This window comes from Taeniopygia guttata, chromosome 13, assembly GCF_048771995.1.
Source record: "Taeniopygia guttata chromosome 13, bTaeGut7.mat, whole genome shotgun sequence".
NCBI classification, from domain to species: Eukaryota; Metazoa; Chordata; class Aves; order Passeriformes; family Estrildidae; genus Taeniopygia; species Taeniopygia guttata.
The window spans coordinates 17,031,562-17,051,364 of NC_133038.1; the positions used below are offsets into that span (position 1 = coordinate 17,031,562).

The following is a 19,803-nucleotide window of genomic DNA, read 5'->3' on the forward strand; positions in this document are numbered from 1 at the left end:
AGGCTGGGCCAGGGCAGGCTCAGGGTGGGCAGCAGCAGGAATTTCCCCATGGAAAGGGGGCTCAGGGATTGGGAGGAGCTGCTCAGGGAGGTTTGGAGTGCCCATCCCTGGAGGTGTCCAAGGAAGGGCTGGAGGTGGCACTGAGTGCTCTGGGCTGGGGACAAGGAGGGAATCAGGCACAGCTTGGACTCGGTGGGCTTAGAGGGATTTTCCAGTCGCTGTCAGTGCTTAAATAACCCAGTGATTCCATGCTTCTGTTTCTCCAGCACATTCAGTTGCTCTTTGAAGCTGGAGCTTAAAACTGATTTCAGAAGGAGGGAGAAATCCAAGAGTCCAAAGGCAGGTGTGCTGTGAGTGTTACCTGAGGTGCTCTGAACACCTGAGGCAGAGGAAGAACAGCCTGCAGCAGCACCTTGCCCTTAACATCCCAGTTCCACAACCCCAGGGTAGTTTTTTAAGAAGCCTTTGGGCTCTGCCTCTTGGGCCAAGCCAAGCAGAAGTGTCCTGGCTCTGTGGGCCTGCTCTGACCTCTCTGGTCAACCCATGTGTGTCCCTGGCTGCCCAGGGAGCTCCTGCCTCCTCCCACAGCTGGGCAGGCAATTTGTGAAGGACATCATTAATATTGGGGCTTTTAAAGGATGCTTTAAATCTCCTCTCAGCAGGTGTTGCTTAGCTGAGATTCTCTGGCCAAGACTGAGCCTCCACCTTCCATGGAACAGCAAGATTTGGGTGCAAGGCTCTTGGTTGGTGTCACACTTGGGTTTGTGCAGAATGGGCTGAGACTTCCAAGTTTGTGCTCTGCCTCACACAGTCTCTGATCTCAGCTGTGGCAGGTGGGACAGCCTGGCTTGTTCTCTGGATTCCCAAAGTTTGGACATGGGAGGTTTCTGCTGGAGCAGACATAGAAGTGATGCACAAATCTCACACTGTGTGTGACCCAGGTACACAAAAGTGATACTGTCCAGCCCTTGGAGATAAAGGCATCAAGGTGAGCTCAGCACTAAATTGAAAGTACAAAAAGTACAAAAATAATCCCTTCAATTGGTGGTCAGGGGAAGCTGCTGCCTGCAGAGAACTGTTCTGCAGTCTCCCCACTTGGTGCAGCCAGGCACATGAGTGTGTATTGCTTAATAAAATCCCAAATATTTCTCCGTTGACCCTTTACTGGCAGCACCAAGCCTGGTTTCTGCTCTCCAGTTGTGCAATGCATGAGGAAGCAGCGAGGCCTGGCTGCTGTGGGGGGATGCCAGAGCTCTCCTCTGCTGTCACAGCCGTGCTTGGAGCTGCTTTCCCCGTGGAGCTTGGCTGGTTCCTGCTCTCCCCTGCACGTTTCAGTGAGAGCACAGCTGTGTCTGGGTGGCTGCGTGTGCTGGGTCCCCTCAGTGCCTGGCACCTGGAATTCTCCCAGCAGCTCCTCCCCCATGGAAGGATGAGGGCCCTGGAGAGAGACATGGTGAAGTTTCTTTTCAGCTGCCAGGATCAGGTCACTGGGTCCCTTTCACCTTCAGAAAGCAGCTCTGCTGTGGCCTGGCTTTTGTTCCAGATGCGCTCAGGTTGCTCTGTATCCAAAAATGCATTTTTTCACACCAAATATTGCAGAGCATCAGGTGGGTTTTCCCTGCCCTGGATGCCCTTCCCTGCAGGTGGGCATCACCTGGCAGGGCCCCCATCCAGGAGTCTCCACTGCCTCCAGCACATGGGATTGCTGCTGGAATTGGGAAGGGAGTTTGATGGGGCCGTGTTTGGGCACTTCCAGCAGGTTTGGGATTGGAAGCCGGGCAGGATTGGTGGTTTTCTGCTGGAGAATGACTGTTTTCTCAGAAGGGATCTAATCTTGGTTATCTGAAACTGAGAGAAAAAGAGTCACTCCCAGGATGTCACATGGAGTTGCTTCTGTGCACGATGGAGAGGCCCCATCCCTGTGTGCTCCTGGGTTTGGATGTGGGGCTGGAGGCTCCTTGTCACGGATCATCAGCTCCTTCTGGCTGCCTGAAGGTGTTTTGCCTTGTGCCAAAGGCTTCAGCTTTTCTGAAAGCTCCAGCTGTGAGTGCCTCCCCGCCTCAGGAATACCTGAAATTTGGGGTGTCTATGTGGTGGGGCCACCCTGCTCCCTCTGCATTCCCTGCTCGGTTTCCAGCTGGCACTGCATGCTCAGATATTCTGATAATGCTCTTCTGAAATGCTCCTTTTTGTCTGGCTGTAATTAAAGCCAGAATTTGCCCTTTCTGAGTTGTTATTTCGGGAGCTGGAGCTCTGCCTGTGCTGTTGTCACTCGTGGGCTACAAATGCCATTGTCCCGGGCAGCCGGGCCCGGCCGGTGGCGCTGGAGGCAGCTCTGGAATTTCACTCCGCTATTTTTAGTCAGTGGTGAAAAACTGCTCTTCCAACACTTTTGAGTCGCTGTCAGTGCTTAAATAAACCAAAGGGCAGGTCCTGGCTGCTGTAAAGAGCGGGATGAGGAGGTGACCTGGAGCTGCTGCAGGGCTGAGCTGGGAATGGGTGAGGTGGGGGAGCCCCAGCCCTGCCTGGGCTGCGAGAGGTCAGACATTGCTGCCCTGTCACAGCCCTGTCACAGCCCTGTCACAGCCCTGCCACAGCCCTGTCACAGCCAGGCCACAGCCCTGTCACAGCCCTGTCACAGCCAGGCCACTGCCCTGTCACAGCCCTGCCACAGCTCTGTCACAGCCCTGTCACTGCCCTGTCACAGCCCTGCCACAGCCCTGTCACAGCCCTGTCACAGCCCTGCCACTGCCCTGTCACAGCCCTGCCACTGCCCTGTCACAGTCCTGTCACAGCCCTGCCACAACCCTGTCACAGCCCTGTCACAGCCCTCTCACAGCCCTGTCACAGCCCTGCCACTGCCCTGCCACAGCCCTGTCACAGCCCTGTCACATCCCTGCCACAGCCCTGTCACAGCCCTGTCACAGCCCTGCCACTGCCCTGCCAGAGCTCTGCCACAGCTCTGCCACAGCCCTGCCACAGCCCTGTCACTGCCCTGTCACAGCCCTGTCACAGCCCTGTCACAGCCCTGCCACTGCCCTGCCACTGCCCTGCCACAGCCCTGTCACAGCCCTGCCACAGCCCTGTCACAGCCCTGCCACAGCCCTGTCACTGCCCTGCCACAGCCCTGTCACAGCCCTGCCAGAGCTCTGCCACAGCCACCTGTCTGTCCCCTCTGTGCAGGTGTCCCACGGTCACTGCTATGGCGAGGTGGCTCTGGGCTCTTTGCTCATCTCACTGTGCCCCTTTTGGGGTCGGTTCTCCCCCCGTCCCTCTGTGTCCCCAGATGTCCCCCTTGGCTCTGCCATAGCTGCAGCCCCGTGGCCGTGCCCTGTGTGCAGCTCTGCTCTCCCCAAAGCCACCGCAGGGCCCACCCTGGACATGGCAGCTCTTGGGCAGCTGGGACAGAGGCAGGAGCTGCTGAAGGACCTCTGTAGGTCCAGGTGAATGTCTCTTGTGTGGGACTCTCCCCTTCCACCCAGACACCTCTAGAGCTGTGAGACAAAAGCTGTTGCTCACCAGTTTCCCCTTTTCAGTTCCAGGCAGGAGTTTCCTGAGAAGCTGCTTCACCTGTTTGGCCACCAGGTTCCCACATCGGCACAAACTCCTCCCCAGCTAAGGGGTCCCCACAGCTGAGTTTTCCTGCCTGGCTGTTCCCTGCCATGTGCCTGGAGAGGCCCAGGTGGCTGCTTTGGCTCCCTGCTTAGGCTCCAGGACTTGCTTGGAGTGGGGAACCTTCAGATCAGCTTGGCTGAGGTTCCTGGGGTCTCCAGGTCCCCCTGAGCTGCTCTGCTGCCAGCCTGTGGAGGTCAGAGGGGAATTGCTCCTGGAGGGACCCTGGTGACACTGGGCTTGTCTGGGCTGTGCAGCTGCCAGGGAACTTGGCCAGCTCCAGAACAGCCCAGTGTGGGAGGATGTCAGGAGAAATAGTTCAGCTCATTATCCAGAAAAGATGTAGTGAGACAAAACCCAATGTTGTCACCCCCAAAATCCTGCCCCAGGAGTGCTGTGCTGGTGCCAGGACATGTGAGACACAGACAGAGCCTGTGTGGGAATTGTGGTGGGGATGACCAGGGAGCAAATCCTTCCCTGGGACAATGAGTGGACAGAGAACATGGGCTGAACCAATGGCTGAGTTCCAGCGGAGTCAGCCCAGGGGGATGGAGGTTTCCAGGGTTTTTCTAAGCACATGGTTTCTTTTGCTTCCATACAGCAAGGCTGAGGTGACCCTCAAGGAGTCCCTGCCCTGTTGCACAACACGGAGATATCTGCAGGTTGGTGGTGCTGGGACTTTCCCTTCCACCTCCCCCCCATCCTCATCCTCGCAGGAAAACTGGCAGAGCGAGTTCTCTGGGACGGGAGCTGCCCCACCTCTCTGCTGTGCCTCCACCTGAACAGGGCCCTAATTAGCACTAATTAGCAGCTGTGACCCTGGTGGCAGCTGTGCAGATGTGTGGCACAGATCTGTCACACAGTGGCACAGCCTCGTCTGAGCAGGGCACACCCAGAGACTGCTCCTCAAATTCCTGCAGCCAGGCAGGCCTGGGAATATTGTGCTTGACTCGTGGAAACATTTAGGGAGGAAAAGACCTCCAAGACTGAGTCCAAGCTGTGCCTGATTCCCTCCTTGTCCCCAGCCCAGAGCACTCAGTGCCACCTCCAGCCCTTCCTTGGACACCTCCAGGAATGGGCACTCCAAACCTCCCTGAGCAGCTCCTCCCAACCCCTGAGCCCCTTTCCATGGGGAAATTCCTGCTGCTGCCCACCCCGAGCCTGCCCTGGCCCAGCCTGAGGCCGTTCCCTCTCCTCCTGTCCCTGTTCCCTGCGGCAGAGCCCGACCCCCCGGCTGTCCCCTCCTGGCAGGAGCTGTGCAGAGCCACAAGGTCCCCCCTGAGCCTCCTTTTCTCCAGGCTGAGCCCCTTCCCAGCTCCCTCAGCCTCTCCGGGGGCTCCAGCCCATTCCCAGCTCCCTCAGCTGCTCCTCCTGGGAGTCCCAGTGAGTGTCTATCTCAGAATAAATGTATCAAAACCTAGTTTTTATTCTTAATATGCCTTGGACATGTTGCTCAGTCCTCATGAGGTTTTAAGTTGTCAGTTGGTCAGAAACAATTTTAATTTACAGGTACAGAGGTTGATATCCCCACTCCTGCTTTCCTTGGTGTTCCACGCTAAAGGCAAAACATTTGATGTTTTTATGATGCTTTCCTTAATTAATTTCTATGTTTTTCTCCTTCTCTCACATCATAGGAATTGCTTTTAGCACACCATTTAGAGCAGATTGCAGGAACCTCCTGCCAGAACGAGACCCATCCTGCTGTGCAACATCCATTGCTGTGGTGCAGGAACCCTTGGAACTGCCGGGATGGCAACATTTATTTACCCTTTGTGAAAATTAATGGAAGATTTTCCCCCTCTTTTTTCTCTTTGCCCTGGGAATCCTTCCCATACTCAGGACAGCAGGCTGTGCTTCGGAAAGCACCAGGATTGCTGTGCTGTCAGCAAACCCCTGCCCTGGGTATATTTAGACTGAGACATGCTGATTTTTTACTTTGGTGTCCCAAACAAATCTCTGCTGCCTTGGTTGATGTCCAGAGCCAATGGCTGATCGCAGGGACAGCAGAATGGAGCTGGATTTTGTCCCACCTTTCTCAGTGACACCTGTGTGGGGGTGTTACACAATGGGTGTAATTCCACTGCAAATCCTTCATTAGGGGAAGGATCCAACTCAGCTGCCAGGGAGGCCAGGCTTGGGCAGGAAAGGGTGGATTTTCCATGGCAATGGGGTGTCGGGGTGAGGGGCAGTGCTGCTGTGGGTGGTCTCACTTTGGGGCAGGAGCATCTCTGGGTTTGGCTTTGTCCCCATAAATGGAAATGGGGCAGTTTTTGGGGCACATCCATTTGTCACCCCCAGGCTGTGAGCAGCAGCAGGGGTTTGATGGGGAGGGCCATGTGCAACTCTTGCTTTACCCTTTAAATGCTCCAGAAAGGGTTTAGACCTCACGGTAAGTATTGATCTAAGCGATTTGGAGTGGATGAAGGACATTTCTGCTGATGCCAATGTCCTGCGGAGCAGGTGAGCTGTCAGTAAGAAACGACTTTGCAGCATTTCCATTTGTTCATCCTCCATCTCTTCAGCATTTGGCAGAGATTTGAACAGGTAACAGACAGAAATGCTTAGCAGGGAGTTCCAGGTCCATTTCCACAGCAAGCCCAATGCTGTGCTGTCACAGCACACTGCTGCTCAGAACAGATTTGCAGCCAATTTCCAATGCCTGCGGCTGCACTTGGTCCCTGTGCTGGTCAGAGGGCAGCCTGAGTGCTGAGTGGCCTTGGTCCCCAAAGCAGCTGAGCTCTGGATGGCTGCTGGATGCTCCGGGGCTCCTGAGGCAGTTTGCCAGCGGGATCTCCACCCTAAAGGCTGAATGAGCTGCTCATTGCCAAGGGCTGAGGTCAGCTGCATGGAAATGCCCAGTGGTGCCAGCAAGGCCAGGCCTAAGGCACAGATTAGGAGTTATTAAACACAACTGTTTATGAAGCAGACAGTACAACGTGCACAGCCCACAGAATCCCGGAATGGTTTGGGCTGGAAGGGGCCTTACAGCCCATCCCATGGCACCGTGCATGGCAGGGACACCTCCCACTGTCCCAGCCTGTCCAGCCTGGCCTGGGGCACTGCCGGACCCCGGGCAGCCCCGGCCGCTCGGGCACCTGTGCCCGGCACGGAGGGAACGATGGGGGCGAGTCTCCCGGGCGCTTTCCAAGCTTTCCATGCCCCACATCCAGCACCAAACCCGCCCTGGCCTTTCCCACACGGACGGACCCGACAGCGCGGGGAGGCTCCGGGCGCTCCCGCCGGCCCGCGGAGGCGCTGGCTGCCGCTCCCATTCCCTTTCCGTTCCCATTCCTTTTCCATTCCCGCTCCCGTTCCCACTCCCACTTCCATTCCCATTCCTTTTTCATTCCCGCTCCCGCTCCCATTCCCTTTCCGTTCCCATTCCCGCTTCTGTTCCTGCTCCCATTCCCTTTCTGTTCCCATTCCTTTTCCATTCCCACTCCCGTGCCCATTCCCGCTTTTGTTCCCGTTCCCTTTTCCCGTTCCTTCTCCGGCTCCCACTCCCTCTCCCTTTTCCCGCTCCCATTCCCGCTCCCGTTCCCCTTTCCTTTTCCCTGTTCCCGCTCCCATTTCCGTTCCCTTCTCGATCCCTTTCCTGCTCCCATTCCCATTCCCGTTCCCATTCCCTTTCCCATTCCTGTCCCCGTTCCAATTCCCACTCCCCTTTCCTGTTCCTGTTCCCGTTCCCCTTTCCTGTTCCCATTCCTATTCCCGTTCCCGCTCCCTTACCGCTCCCATTCCCGTTCCCATTCCTATTCCCGCTCCCTTTCGTGTTCCCTTTCCCGCTCCCGTTCCCATTCCCGCTCCCATTCCCGTTCCCGCTCCCCTTTCCCGCTCCCGTTCCCCGTTCCCGCTCCCGTTTCCCGTTCCCGCTCCCCTTTCCCGTTCCCTCTCCCGCTCCCCTTTCCTGTTCCCATTCCCGCTCCCATTCCCGTTCCCATTCCCATTCCCGCTCCCCTTTCCCGTTCCCGTTCCCATTCCCGTTCCCTTCCCGCTCCCTTTCCCGCTCCCGTTCCCCGTTTCCCGTTCCCTTTCCCGCTCCCCGCTCCCTTTCCCATTTCCTTTCCCATTCCCGCTCCCCCGCCGCCCCTCACGCCGCTCCCCCCGCCCGGCCCCGCCCCTCCCGGCACCCCCCGCGCGCCGCCCGTGCCCAATGGGCAGCGCGGGGCGGTGACGTCGCGGCGGGCGCAGCGCGCGTGCGTGTGCGCGTGCGTGTGCGCGTGCGCGCGGGGGCGGGCGGGCCGCGGCGGGGCCTGGCGGGCGCGGGGCGGCGGCGGCGCCGGGCCGGGCGGGCGGAGCGAGCGGCCGCCGCGATGGAGCCCGACTCGGTCATCGAGGACAAGACCATCGAGCTCATGGTGAGTCGCCCCCGGCCCCCGCGCACGCCCTCCCGGCCCCTCTCGCCCCCCCCGGCTCAGGCCTCCGCGGGGGCCGTGCCGGGCCCGCGCCGGCCCCGCGGGGAGATCCGCTCGCTCCCGCCTCCGCCGCGGCCCGCCCGCGGCGCCACGAGCGCTGCGTTTCATTGGAAATAAATAAATAACTACAATGAACCTGGCGGGAGGCAGGCCCGGCCGAGGGCACGAACCGAAAGCGAAATGCCCCGGGCGGGACGGCTCCGGCCGCGGCTGCAGCCCCTCCCCGGCCGGCCGGAGCCCTCCGCACCCCCGGGGCGAATCAGACCCCGCCGGGGAGCCTCGGGGAGCCTCGGGGCCCCGGCCGGGGCAGCACACTCGGAATTACCTAACGAGACCTAATTGGTGTATTGGTTATACTCCTAATTAACGCTTACGCCGCTAATTTCGCGTTAGTGGAGAGGCATCCAGGTGGGAGCAGTAGAAAGAGGTGCTGAATTTTTTTTTTTTTTTTGTTACTATAAGCAAATTAGATCTCTATAGGCAAATAGAGACCCCTCGTTTTACTGCATTAGCGATGAATAAAATTAAATTAGGAGCAGAAAGAGAATAGTAGTCGGTAAATATCTTCTAATTTATTTGTTAGAAGCATAATTGCTTTTTCTCCTAAGCGTAATTTGCTTTCACGTACAGAATTTCATACAGTTCTCCAGAACTGAGGGGCAAAATGCAAATAATTTCCCTTTAATGCACTCTGAAGGTGAGCTGGGTTCAGTGGAGACATAAATGTGTTTTTTAGCCAGTTGAGTTGTTGCTAAACTACCTGATCCAGAAAATACAAACTTTCTTTAAGTGTGCTATCTGGTCTCAAAAAGCAGAAATAAAAAGAAAAAGAGGAACATAGAAAGCCTTTGTGTATCTTTCATTAATGTTACTGGTCACTGAGGGCAGGGGCTTAAAGCCGTTCCTAGGGAGGCTCCTCCCCTGGTGCTGTGGTCTCGCACTTGCCCTGGGGGGATCAGAGCCCTCAGTGCCCCCAGCAGGGAGGGCAGGGCTGGGGCAGCTTTGTGGGGATCCAGCTCAGGGCCAGCCACCCTGAGAGATGCCTCCTAAATTCCTGGGAATTGTGCTCTGGTGGTTTTTTCCTTCCGTGGAACAGTCACCAACACTCCTGTGCTTTGGGTTCTGTGAGGTGCTCAGGTAGCATTTGGAGCTGGAAGGTTTGGCTCTCTCAAATTTCAAAAACCGCTTTTCCGTATTTTCAGTGCTCTCCCATTTTAGTCTCTCCTCTTTGCGGCCAGGTTGTATCAGGAGGAAGCAAATGGGACTTTTGCTGTTGAGTGTTGTATCCTCCACTTGCTGGAGCTGGGAAATGTGCTAATCCATGCAAATATCTGTGGGGTTAATAGGAGTTTTAGTATGTAGTAGGAGGTTTTAGACGTACACTTTTCTCTCTTTCATAAGAAACTGATAAATATAAAAATTGAGTAAGATGAACAATAATTCTGTGGTTTCCAGGAGAAAATGGTATACAATGTATAAATGGTTTACAATGTAGTTGAATTTAATGTTAACCTTAGTGGAGGCTTACACAAGATCACTTATGTTTGAGTGGAGATGTTTCCCTAAAAGCGTTGAAAATCACTCCTAAATGCAGATGTGGAGGTTTTGCCTTCTGATGTGGTGCAGAAGGGGAGATTCGCCAGGAGATTGGTTTGAATCCACAGGGCAGAAGCTGTTTGGGCTGAGTTCCCTGTTGGGGATTTCTTGGTGATCTGGAAACGTGGGACTTGGTGCTGTGGGAAACATCCCAATCAATCCCAGGATCTTCCCTGGCAGACTTGGGGGGATGCTGCTCTTTTTAAGAGTGTTTCACATTCCTAAAAGATGTTTTATACCTCTTCTTGATCAGGGAGATGGGGTTTGGTGCATGGCTTCCCTCCAGTGCCAGGGATGAATCTGTAGTAAATACAGGAGTAAATGTGTGATCTGAAAGTTCTGAGGAGCAAATACACTGCAATTTTGAGGGGCTGATAAACAAGAGGTAATGTGTCAACATGTTAATTGCATATAAGTTTCAGAACATTCTGCTCTAGCCCTCAACTGTGCCTTCCCTGGATTGATCATTTGCATTTATTTAAAGGAAAATCAGTCATGGAAATAATAATACTGTTCTATTTTTAAGGCTGGAATCTCAGATAAATATTTCAAGGTTTCAGAGTGACAACTTTGATTTGCTGTGTGAAGTTTTAGTGAGTATTCCCAAGCTACTGTGTCCCTCAGATCAGCTGAAGTCTTCCTGTGCTGTGTGCTGCTTCTGTGGATGCTGTCCTTAGTCATTCCCAGGGGGATGAGCATTGAGGGATGCCATTCCACAGCTTTCACTGTACAGGTGGGATACCCCCGAGGTTAGCTGGGACTGACTGGTTTGCCCAGGCTGAGGCTCACTGTGTCTGGCAGGGCTGGGGCTCAGGGAAATGCTGGGTGTCAGCAGGCGACTGAGCAGTGAGGAGGTAATCCAGAACAGATGGAGGACCACTCATTGAAAGGGTTCGTTCTGCTCCTGGTTTTGGTTTTCTCAGTGAAATTAGATAACTGTGACCTTTTTGCTCTTTTGAAGAACCAGCTGCAATGCTTTGTGAAATAAGTTGTTATCTGCAGATCCGAGTTGTGTATAAAATCCGTGTTCAGTTGCATCAGCCCTCTGATTTGCATTTACCTTCAATATGTGCTAAAAGCCTGTTCTTAATTTTCCCAGGAAGTTTTCCATAATTGTTATTTAGTGTTACCAGCAGCTTTCACAGTGTGAGGGGGTTAGCTGCTTAGGTTGTTGTAACAGAATACATCAGTGTGGCACATAGTTTGGGAGGCATTTTATACATTTATGGGTGAGCTGTGCGCTGTGAGATGTGGACAGCATAACAAAATAAATCTGCTGCTCCCAGGCTCCTGTACCCACCAGCCACCTATGGGAGATGCTCCTGAGCAGGATCCAGCTGTGTGGAAATTCTCCCACTCACTGAGCTTATGCCCCTCGTGTTTCACTGTGGCCTTGCTGCCCAAGCTGCTCAACAAACACAGGTCCCTGTGCTGGCAGGTTAAATTCAGCATTCAGTGCTCTGTGGTAGGAGCATGAAAAGGTTTGGAAAAGGCCATGCCTGGGAATAAAATGGGCAATTATTCACTTATTCACGCTGCTATCATTTGTATCTTGAAGTTATATATATGGAAATAATCTTCCTAACACAAGGCCTTCAATGTCTAGAATGGTTCTCTCTGGCTCTCCTAAAAGTGTCCAGTGTTTAAATACCTCGGTAAATAATAAATGAGGAATTATAATTTAATATCTTGCCAAAAATCTGTTTCTCCTGGCAGGACTTTGATTTGAGGTGGGGGTGTTCATTTCAGAGGTACCAGTCTGAGAAGGAAGCATTTCACACAGCAGCAGCTCCTGCTGTAAGTCACTCCAGGGGTACTGAAGTTCCTTGGGTTACTGCAGCTGGACATGGTTGTGCCCCTAAACTATTTAAAGCTCAAAGTGCAAAATAAATCCCAACATTCTGCTTGGAAGCTAAAATACAGCTGCTGTATATATAGCTCAGTAGGGCTATAGTGCTCTGGCTTTTTTCTCAGTCATTGCAAGCCAAGCAGGCAGTTGGATTTGTGGGGTTTTTTTTCACATGCTCTTGGAGGAATCCTTCAAAGAGTTGACTTTTGTAGCGACACAGATACAGGCAATGATCATCTTTGCAGCTGAAACAAAGGAGGTACTGTTCTAGCTGAAATGTGACTGGTTCTTAATTGAAGCCTTGGAGTAGATGGAGTGTTAGTAAGGCATTTGTAAACCTGTGTGTAACCTTGATATGCTTTCTTCAGCAGGATAACGATCTGTTTGCTTTGCTGGTATCTTTTTTTAATCAGCAGCTAAATGAACAGAGTTGAGAGCTGCATGTTGGACAGTAAAGCATGCAGGGTTTCATACATGGGGAAAGAGGCAATGGGTGGAGCAAACAGCTAAAGAGGTGGTGGTGGGATGGATTTTGAGGAAGGCACAGCCTTGGGATGAGCCTTGGGGCAGGAGATGTGAGGTGTGTGCTGCTCAGGTTCTGAGAATGATAGTCCCGTTTCAGAGAGTGCCTTGCAGAGGAAGGAAGCAAATCTGAATAGAAGAGATTGCGATTGCTGTGACTTTGGCAGCGGTGCAGAAAATGGGAAGGAAGAGCTTAAGAGCATGAATTAGAGCAAGGCAACTGCCCTTAGAACCGGTGGAGTGGTGAAAGGAGGGGAGTGGACAAAGGAGTGTGGAACCCTTTATCTTTTGGGAAGGGTTAGCTGAAGCAATGGCCTGACTGGGGAAATGAGATGGCAGAGGGAAGGAAGCTTTAAAGATACAGAAGTGTGTAAAGTTATCTGAGGTTTGTGATGATGGTGACAGTAGCCATCAGATTATTCAGGTGAAGGAAAGCTGCAGATGTGCCGGTTGTGGGGGAACTTCTGAAACTAAATTGGTTCTTAATGAAAGGAAGTTACCAATCCCTGGGGAGACTGAGCTCTGGTGTTTCACCAGAGGCATTTTATACCTCATTCCAGACTCAGAGATTTCTCACCTCACAATGCAGGTACATTTTCTAACATGACAGAGTTCTCCAAGCTCTGCCTGGTGCTGAGCTAGTGAGGTGCAGCAGAGGAAGTTCCCTGCAGCCTGGAACATGTGCAGGGCTCCTCTGGGTGAGTGTGACCAGGCAGCTTTCAGCCCCAGAGCTCTGCCTGGGGGCCAGGAGCTCCGGAGTAAATCCCTGCCCAGGTGTCCGTGTGGATCGAGATCCTGTCTCTGCAGGCAGCTGCTGTGGGTGCAGCTGCTTTCTCTGAAGTGCTCTGGGGTTGCTGTTTTGAAAAGCCCATCTGCCTTTGCTGCGTGTCAGACAGTGCTGTCTGTGTCCCTCAGGATACAGAGCTTTGAGCACTGCTAAGATTTGGGTCACTGAGGAGTGTTGTGAGCAGCATCGCAGCAAAACAACCCGCCTTGTTACAAGCTGTACCCTCAGAGAGACCTGGGAATGTTCTTTGAAGGATGATGTACCTTTTCATTTCATTTCATGTTTTCTAAAACACCTCTGCTGCTTGTTAAATCAACTTGCTGTGTGTCTCTGGATGTGCTGGGTTTATTGCCTTGCAATTTAGAGGTCGCTGGTGCTTTGGCATTTCCAGTTGCCCGTCCCTGGGCAGCTTGGAGTGCTTGTGCAGCAGCATGCTCAGGGAGATTGCTGATGGCTTTCAGATGAAATGGATGTTGCAGCAAATGTGCCAATGCGAGAGCAATGATGTGTGGGAGAGAACAAGAGACTCCGCTTATGAGAGGGCTGCTCTGTGAGAGGGAATTTTTCTGTTGCAGGGCAGAAAATGAATTGAAGGGAAATGAGAATATTGACTGAGTTGTTTAAATTAATGCTGATGGGTAACAATTCTTTCCTTCTAGCTTTTTCGTTGGGCGACGTCTTCTTTGTATGGATGCCACTGTTTATGTTGTTACGTAATCTGATTTCGTGATTTGATTTTTATGGCATCATTATTCACAGAAAATCCACTTTTTCTGGAAATTCCCTTCCTTCCCCAGTTTATTGATGTATTTATGAACTCAGTGGTGTGACATCTGACAGCCTACTCTGTTTTCCTGTACCATTTCCACACATTTCCCAATACGAGCAATGCATGACCGAAGCAGATAATGCAAAAATAACACAATGCCATTGATGTTTTAACAACGAAAAGCACCTGACTCTTTCTGAAAACTTAATTTGCTTCTCATACAGGCTAAATTAACAATGGGAACATTTGAAGGCATGTTGTTTCTTTGGTGCTTTGTTAATCCACGTCCCCGCAGGACTTGCATCCTTGTACTTCCACCCCAGGAAATTAACAGTTTTGTGTGGGATCAAAGAGTAGTTTGGTTTCCTGGGCCCATTTGTAAGATGAATACAGATGGAAATTTGTAAGATGTAGGTAGGGACCTACTTGCTAGGAATAGGGAATGGTGTGTTTTCTGGGTAAAAGGACAAAAAAAGCTTTTTGGGTCAACTTCAAGCTGGTGACAGCACTACAGAATTTTGGTTTACTCATTGACTTAGAGGAGAAGAGGAGAATCACTGTATTTATATATATATAAATATATATGTTCAGTGTTACAAGTTTGCTCTGAGTTTCATTCTGTTGAGGAGTTCTTGAATGTGGAGTTTTGGTATAAAAGTTGTGCCAATGTGAACTGTTTGCCTTTTTGAGAGGTGTGAGCTCGTGTATTTCAGGATGGTTTGCATGATGGGGCTGTTTTCAAATCTTCCAACCTTTGCAGTGAAGCCAATTTCTGATTTTCAGATAAAAGCACCTAAATCTCTTTGAAAATCTATACTCGGAATTTGCAAAACTTAGTAAGTTCCAGCTTGGACTTGATAGAGAATCTCGTTGGCAATTCTCTTGGGGCAGGGGAGGACTAGCCAGGGAAACTTGTTATTCAGGCTGTCTCCGGCATGCCAGTCCTTCTGGAGACAAAAATCAGACCTGAGCTGTTACACTTGCAAATAATGTTGAGGTTTGGCTTCCTGAAGAAGTGCCTCTCCTTCCAGCACCCTGCTGGCTCTGCAGTGACTTGGCAAATCTGTACATTTATATAATTTGATAGCTGGCTTCTTGCTGAGCTGTGTTGTATTCCGAAAATTCTGAGTCATATGCCTTGACATCCTAGCACTTTCCTTAGCAGCCTTAAAAATCATGCATTGGACATGGTACTGGGCCTACAGCGCTGCTTTGTCCTTGAAACGCTGCCCTGGGATGGACTGCCTTTGCAGGAAATCACCCCACCATGAAGATGCTCCTTTCTTTGGGAGCTGTGGGCAGTCAGGGACAGTCCTGTTCTCATGGAAATGGTTTCTTGGCACAGCTGGAGATTGTGGCAGATTTTCCACCCTTCTGTTAGAGGCTGGAGATTGAAATGTGGGCCACAGCAGTGGAGGCTGATGTTCAGCTCTCTGGAGGGGCTGCAGAGCAGAGAGGATGAGAGGGGTGGTGATGCGTTCCTCTGGGGGTGTAGCAGCATTGTGTTCTCACTGCTGGTAGGGGAAGCTCCGTAGGCCATGGCCCAAAGATTTTGGAGCTCTTGGTGGAAGTTGCATGGTTTGGTCTCTGTAGGCTGAGCTTTCTGTTGCACGTGGAGTGTGAGTTTTCTGCAGACCGCATCTTCTCTGAGGTGTCACTTTCTAGCTGCTTTAAAGTAGTCACACTCTCACTGTGCTGTGGGCAGGACTGGCTGGTGGCCGTTTATCTCCCTGCTTAGCAAGAGGTGACAGTTTCTTGTCTTAGGAGTGGTGTACAGTATCTTACTCTCATCTGGCTCTAGATTGTTTTCCAGAGACACAGCAGTACTGCAAATGTACTGAATACAGTGCTGTTGTTTTGATCAGGAGTGTCTTGACAACTCCATCTTTGTGCTGCAGATGTGTAAGGCAAATGAGGTCATTTTGAGCTTGGAGGAACAGGGAAATAATCATTGCAGTAAAGTGCTTTAGAGGATGTTTGTGGCAGACCAGGAGAACTGCATCGAGCTGTTGCGCAAACCTGTGTTCCTGGAGCAGGCCTGCAAGGTGTGAGCTGGTGGTTGAAGCTTCAGGACTCGCTTTGTTATTTGTGTTGTAGCTTCTTCTGATCTTCCTTAATCTTAGCAAAATGAGCTGTACCCCAAGACACTTGTTTGGCTGACCCAGGGTAAGGGAAGGAGCAATTTCTTGTCTGTAAATGCGTTTCTCTGTCTTAGATCCACCAATCCGACAACCCCACTAACGTAGTCGGTCCCGGGCTGGGCAGGTGCCTGGGCTGCCTTGTCTCTAACAGCATTAGCAGTAATTGGGATTTCGTTCAAGAAAGAAGTAGATACACCAAGCTGAAGATGATTGGCTGCTCTCTTTTAACAGACAAGTCTGAGAAGGAAAACCCATTCGAATCCCCTTTCATTCTGGATTGGTGGATCTGAAGCCCAGAAACAAAGTTTCAGGTAAGAAGTCACCCTGTACTATATCTTGCTGCTTCTGCTTAGATGAGTTTGTCCTCACATTCAGTCCCTCGCTTTAACTGCTTCATGTCCCCCAAGTCAGGGCACAGGGAATCAGAGCTGAGTCAGACAGGGCATGGCCAGGAGATACTGGAGGGAATTGCCAGTGTGCTGTGGAGCACAGGCCTGGGAGCACGAGGTGAACTTGTGTGTGCAGGAACGGGCACAGAGCCATTGGCTGCCACAACCATTGTGGAAGGGGAGAGCAGTCTTGCTGGTGACTGCCTTGGGCTCCCCATGGAGTTCAGGGAGGTCCCAGCTCTGAGTTCAGTCCCTGTCCTCTGATGGGTCCATCAGAACTGGAGAGAACTTCTCTGGTTATTCCTAGGACAATTTCGTGTAGTTTTTCCTGCTGAAGTGCAATTTGAATTTCCTTTGTGGGCAGCACTAGGAGTCAGTGTCCCAAACCCTTCCTGAGCTGTCAGTGTGAAGTTTTGGCCCAGCTGTTATGGGACAGGTGTAGGGCAGGAGTGGCAGGAGGAGCCTCACAGTGACACTGGGTTTATTTCAGAGTAGGGGAGAGCCATTGTACTTGGAGTCACATTCCTCTGAGATTTGGGATGCCTGCAGAAGGCTACGGCGCTTTGGCTTGAAGATGGGTTTGGAAGGTGTTTGGAAGGCAAGCTGGGTCCCTGGCTGGCAGGAAAATAAAATTAGTAAGTTCAATATTGTATCTGGTGTGAATGGGAGAGCTGCACCTCCCAGTGCCCAGCTTTACTGTAAGTTGGTGCTTTGATGGACTTGACAACATATTTCTAAATTCACTGTGAAACAATGTACCTGGATTCCTGTAAACAATAACAGCAGTAATGTTCAGCCTTTGTATGTTCTCCTTTGTAGGCAGTTACTGCAGTGAATGGTGAGGCCTCAGTGTTTAACCTCCTGTAGTAGAATCTCATGCATGGTTTTAATTCTGCGTTTGTTTTGCTGGTGTGGTATTTTGTGACAAAGTTATATTTGAATTTAATTGATAAGTACATTTATAATAAATTACTCGTGGAAAGGGTGCTGTTGTTTCCTGGTTTGATTTTTTGAGTGGTTTAATTTTATTTGGTTAGGGTGGAGAAGTCTGTTTTAGTGTGACTCTGAAATAAACCAGAGGGAGAATCTAAAGGAAATACTTACTAACCTTAGACTGACACATTTCTTGCATTCTCATCTAGTATCAAATTGAATTTGTTCCACACAGCCATCGGACTCACTTTGGAGTTAAAACTGTAAAATAATGTCTTTCTGTGGAGTATTTGCTGTTCAGGGTGTGCCTTTTTCTAAAATGAGAGACCAACAGGGAGGCAGAAGCGAACTTTAGTGATGAAAACTGAAAACAGGAAATAATTTAAAATACACTGAGCAAGGAAAAAAAGAGGAAGCATAAATGAGTGCTCTTGCTGATCAAGATCCTCAATGATATTTAATATTGCTTAGCTTTTGGAAATATCAGCTAGCCCTAGAGCAGCAGAGCTGAGCAGGTTGGAGACTTTGCTCTTGCCTGTGTTTTGAATGTTACATTTCAGAAAGTGCAAGGTGAGGCAGCTCTCACAGCTGTGGCAGTGTTCCTGTGCAGCCTGGGGTGTGCAAACTGAGCCCTGGGTTTGTTCCTGGCAGCCCAACCTCCACAGGCATCGGAACTTGTCAAGTGTTTCCACCCTGCCTTGGCTCTCGTAGGATTTATTGTTAGCTCTCTTAGGCCTCAGCCTTGAAAACCTAAGGGTCTGAGACAGCTTTTAACATATTAGACAAGGTTCAGCCACGTTTTTGTCCTGTGTTTGACGCCCTTGCAAGTTTCTGCTGTGTGATTTGCACTGCTGGGTCTGTGTGGCACTCTCAGGATTTGTCCTGAGCTGCTGGTTGAAGGTGTCTCTAAGTCCCTGTTCTGCTGCAGGAGAGCAAAAGAAAGTGCTTTGCTTTAGAAACGGCCTTTTTAGTGTAACACAGGGGATGTTAGTGCTGAAAGGTGTATCACACAAGTGCAGGACTTGGGCTGTATGTACATGAAGGAAGCAAGGGCTAATCTAAATGTTGTGTATTTTGGAAAAGTGAGATTATTTCAGTTTATGTTCAGAGTGATTTATGCAAACATCTTGGTATTTTCTCCCAGTCCTTTGTATTTTCTTGAAAATGAGCTTGCTGCATCTCAGGAGTCTTATCGTGATTAATAAATTATAATGGAGTAAGATGGTTATTCTATTCAAAGAAAGCATTTAATCTTCTCTCCACTGAACCCATATTCTTTTGTAGCATTGACTGTGTGTAGCAAACACACGCTTTGATCTTCAGGAGCAGAGTGGGACAGCGTTATCCGTCAGCCTCCTGTGAATTCAGTGTCCTATCTAGACCATCGCTGTGGTAATAAGGAGAATTTCTCTGATCAATTCTTTTCCCTTGTCTTGCTTTAAATTTCCTGATTCCTCACTTAGTGTTTTTCCCCAAATGCAAGAGCTTATGTGAAGATCTCGAATGGCTGTTGGAAGGTTGTTCCATTGAGCAATTTTTATTGTGAATGGCAATGATTTGGCTAAATTGATTTTCCTAATGGCACTGTGACTCAGCTATTGGTTACCTTTTTTTTAGTTTTTAGAATGATCTGATAACAATAAAAGAAGAGTCAAAAAATTTTCACAAGTTAAAATGAGTTTTCCACTCTGTGAGTATTTATTTATGAGAATTTTTTTTTTTGCATTTGTAGCTCATGGAAGGACAGAAATAAATGCAAGAGTAAATTACATCTAAAACAACTTTGTTGACCTGGGAGTCCAGTTCTGCTGAAGTTGAAGCAGATTGCCAGATTGCACATGTAAAACTCCCTGGAATGTGGAAATGTGTTGTATGGATGGTGCTCCAACAGCCTTCCGAATCCCCCAGGCCCAGTGGGGTTGCATTTGGCCATGGGAAAGGCAGTGATGTGATGGCACCAATTCCAGCAGACTTGTGTGGAGCACGTGGGCACAGGGCATCTCCCGGCACAGCCTGGCTCTGGGGGGGCAGCAGGGGAGCCCAGAGTGCTCCTGCTGGTCAGGCACTCGTGTCTGCATCTCCAGGGACCTGCAGGGACCATCCCGGGCTGTCCCTGGGGAAGCTTGTGTCACCACTGCCTGCATGTCCCACCCAGTGTTCACACACACCCTTGGATGTTCTGCTTTCTCACCTGTGCACACTCATTCCCAGCCCAGGGCTCCACCACTGCTCTGCTTGGCACTGGTTGAAGCCTGAACAGGAAAAGCACCAGGTCAGATCTGGAGGAAATCCCAGCCTGCAAACCGGGAGCTGGAGTTGGCTGCTGTTCCTGCCCAGTGTAAAATAATAATGAAGACCCTGAAACAGTGTTACTGCTCATATTTTTTATGTCTTGGTGTGGTTAATGCTGATTTTTAAGGAGATCTGAGCTTGCCATTAAGTTGGAGGTGGGAGCATAAGGCTTTCCCAGACTGTCAGACTGCCCTCAAATCCAAGCTGGCTTTTCAGAGCACCTCTTGGGCTGCATTAAACTGAGCTCCCAGCCATGGGGAGGGGTTTAATTAGCACCACTTACCCATAAAATTATCAGCATTAAGTGTTGGTGGAAATAAATAGCAATTGTGTTCATCCAGGCCTAAATCAAAGTAAACCAATCAGGAAATCACCAGTTTTCAGTAGCATGTGAGTTTCTTATAGCTAAAAATCTGAAAAAAATTGACAATGAAGGTTGAGGTTATTTGATTGTACCTTTTCTGCATATTTTTGCCTTAAGACCAGAATATCCCAAGC

The 19,803-nt window shown here is 50.6% G+C and overlaps 1 protein-coding gene and 1 long non-coding RNA gene across 8 annotated transcripts in view; one reads left to right on the top strand and one right to left on the bottom strand.

The window, feature by feature from the left end:
* Window positions 1–5,020: 5,020 nt before the first annotated feature.
* LOC121470694 (uncharacterized) lies at window positions 5,021–6,893 on the bottom strand. Its single transcript, XR_005981854.2, has 2 exons — window positions 6,820–6,893; window positions 5,021–6,491 (listed from the first exon to the last, which is right to left on the bottom strand). It is a non-coding gene; the product is annotated as an uncharacterized lncRNA (long non-coding RNA).
* A 946-nt stretch (window positions 6,894–7,839) lies between these two features.
* FBXW11 (F-box and WD repeat domain containing 11) overlaps window positions 7,840–19,803 on the top strand; it is a 66,756-nt gene continuing 54,792 nt past the window's right edge. For 2 of the 7 annotated variants that reach the window (XM_030283680.4, XM_041718890.2), the window contains exons 1-3: window positions 7,840–7,970; window positions 15,923–16,002; window positions 18,298–18,405. Coding sequence is in view for 2 of the 7 variants with exons in the window: in XM_030283679.4 (XP_030139539.1) it covers window positions 7,926–7,970 (45 nt within the window). In the remaining 5 variants the exon portion in view is untranslated. The remainder of the gene's footprint in view (window positions 7,971–15,922; window positions 16,003–18,297; window positions 18,406–19,803) is intronic. The other 5 variants (XM_030283681.4, XM_030283684.4, XM_030283679.4 and 2 more) reach the window with 3 other exon arrangements.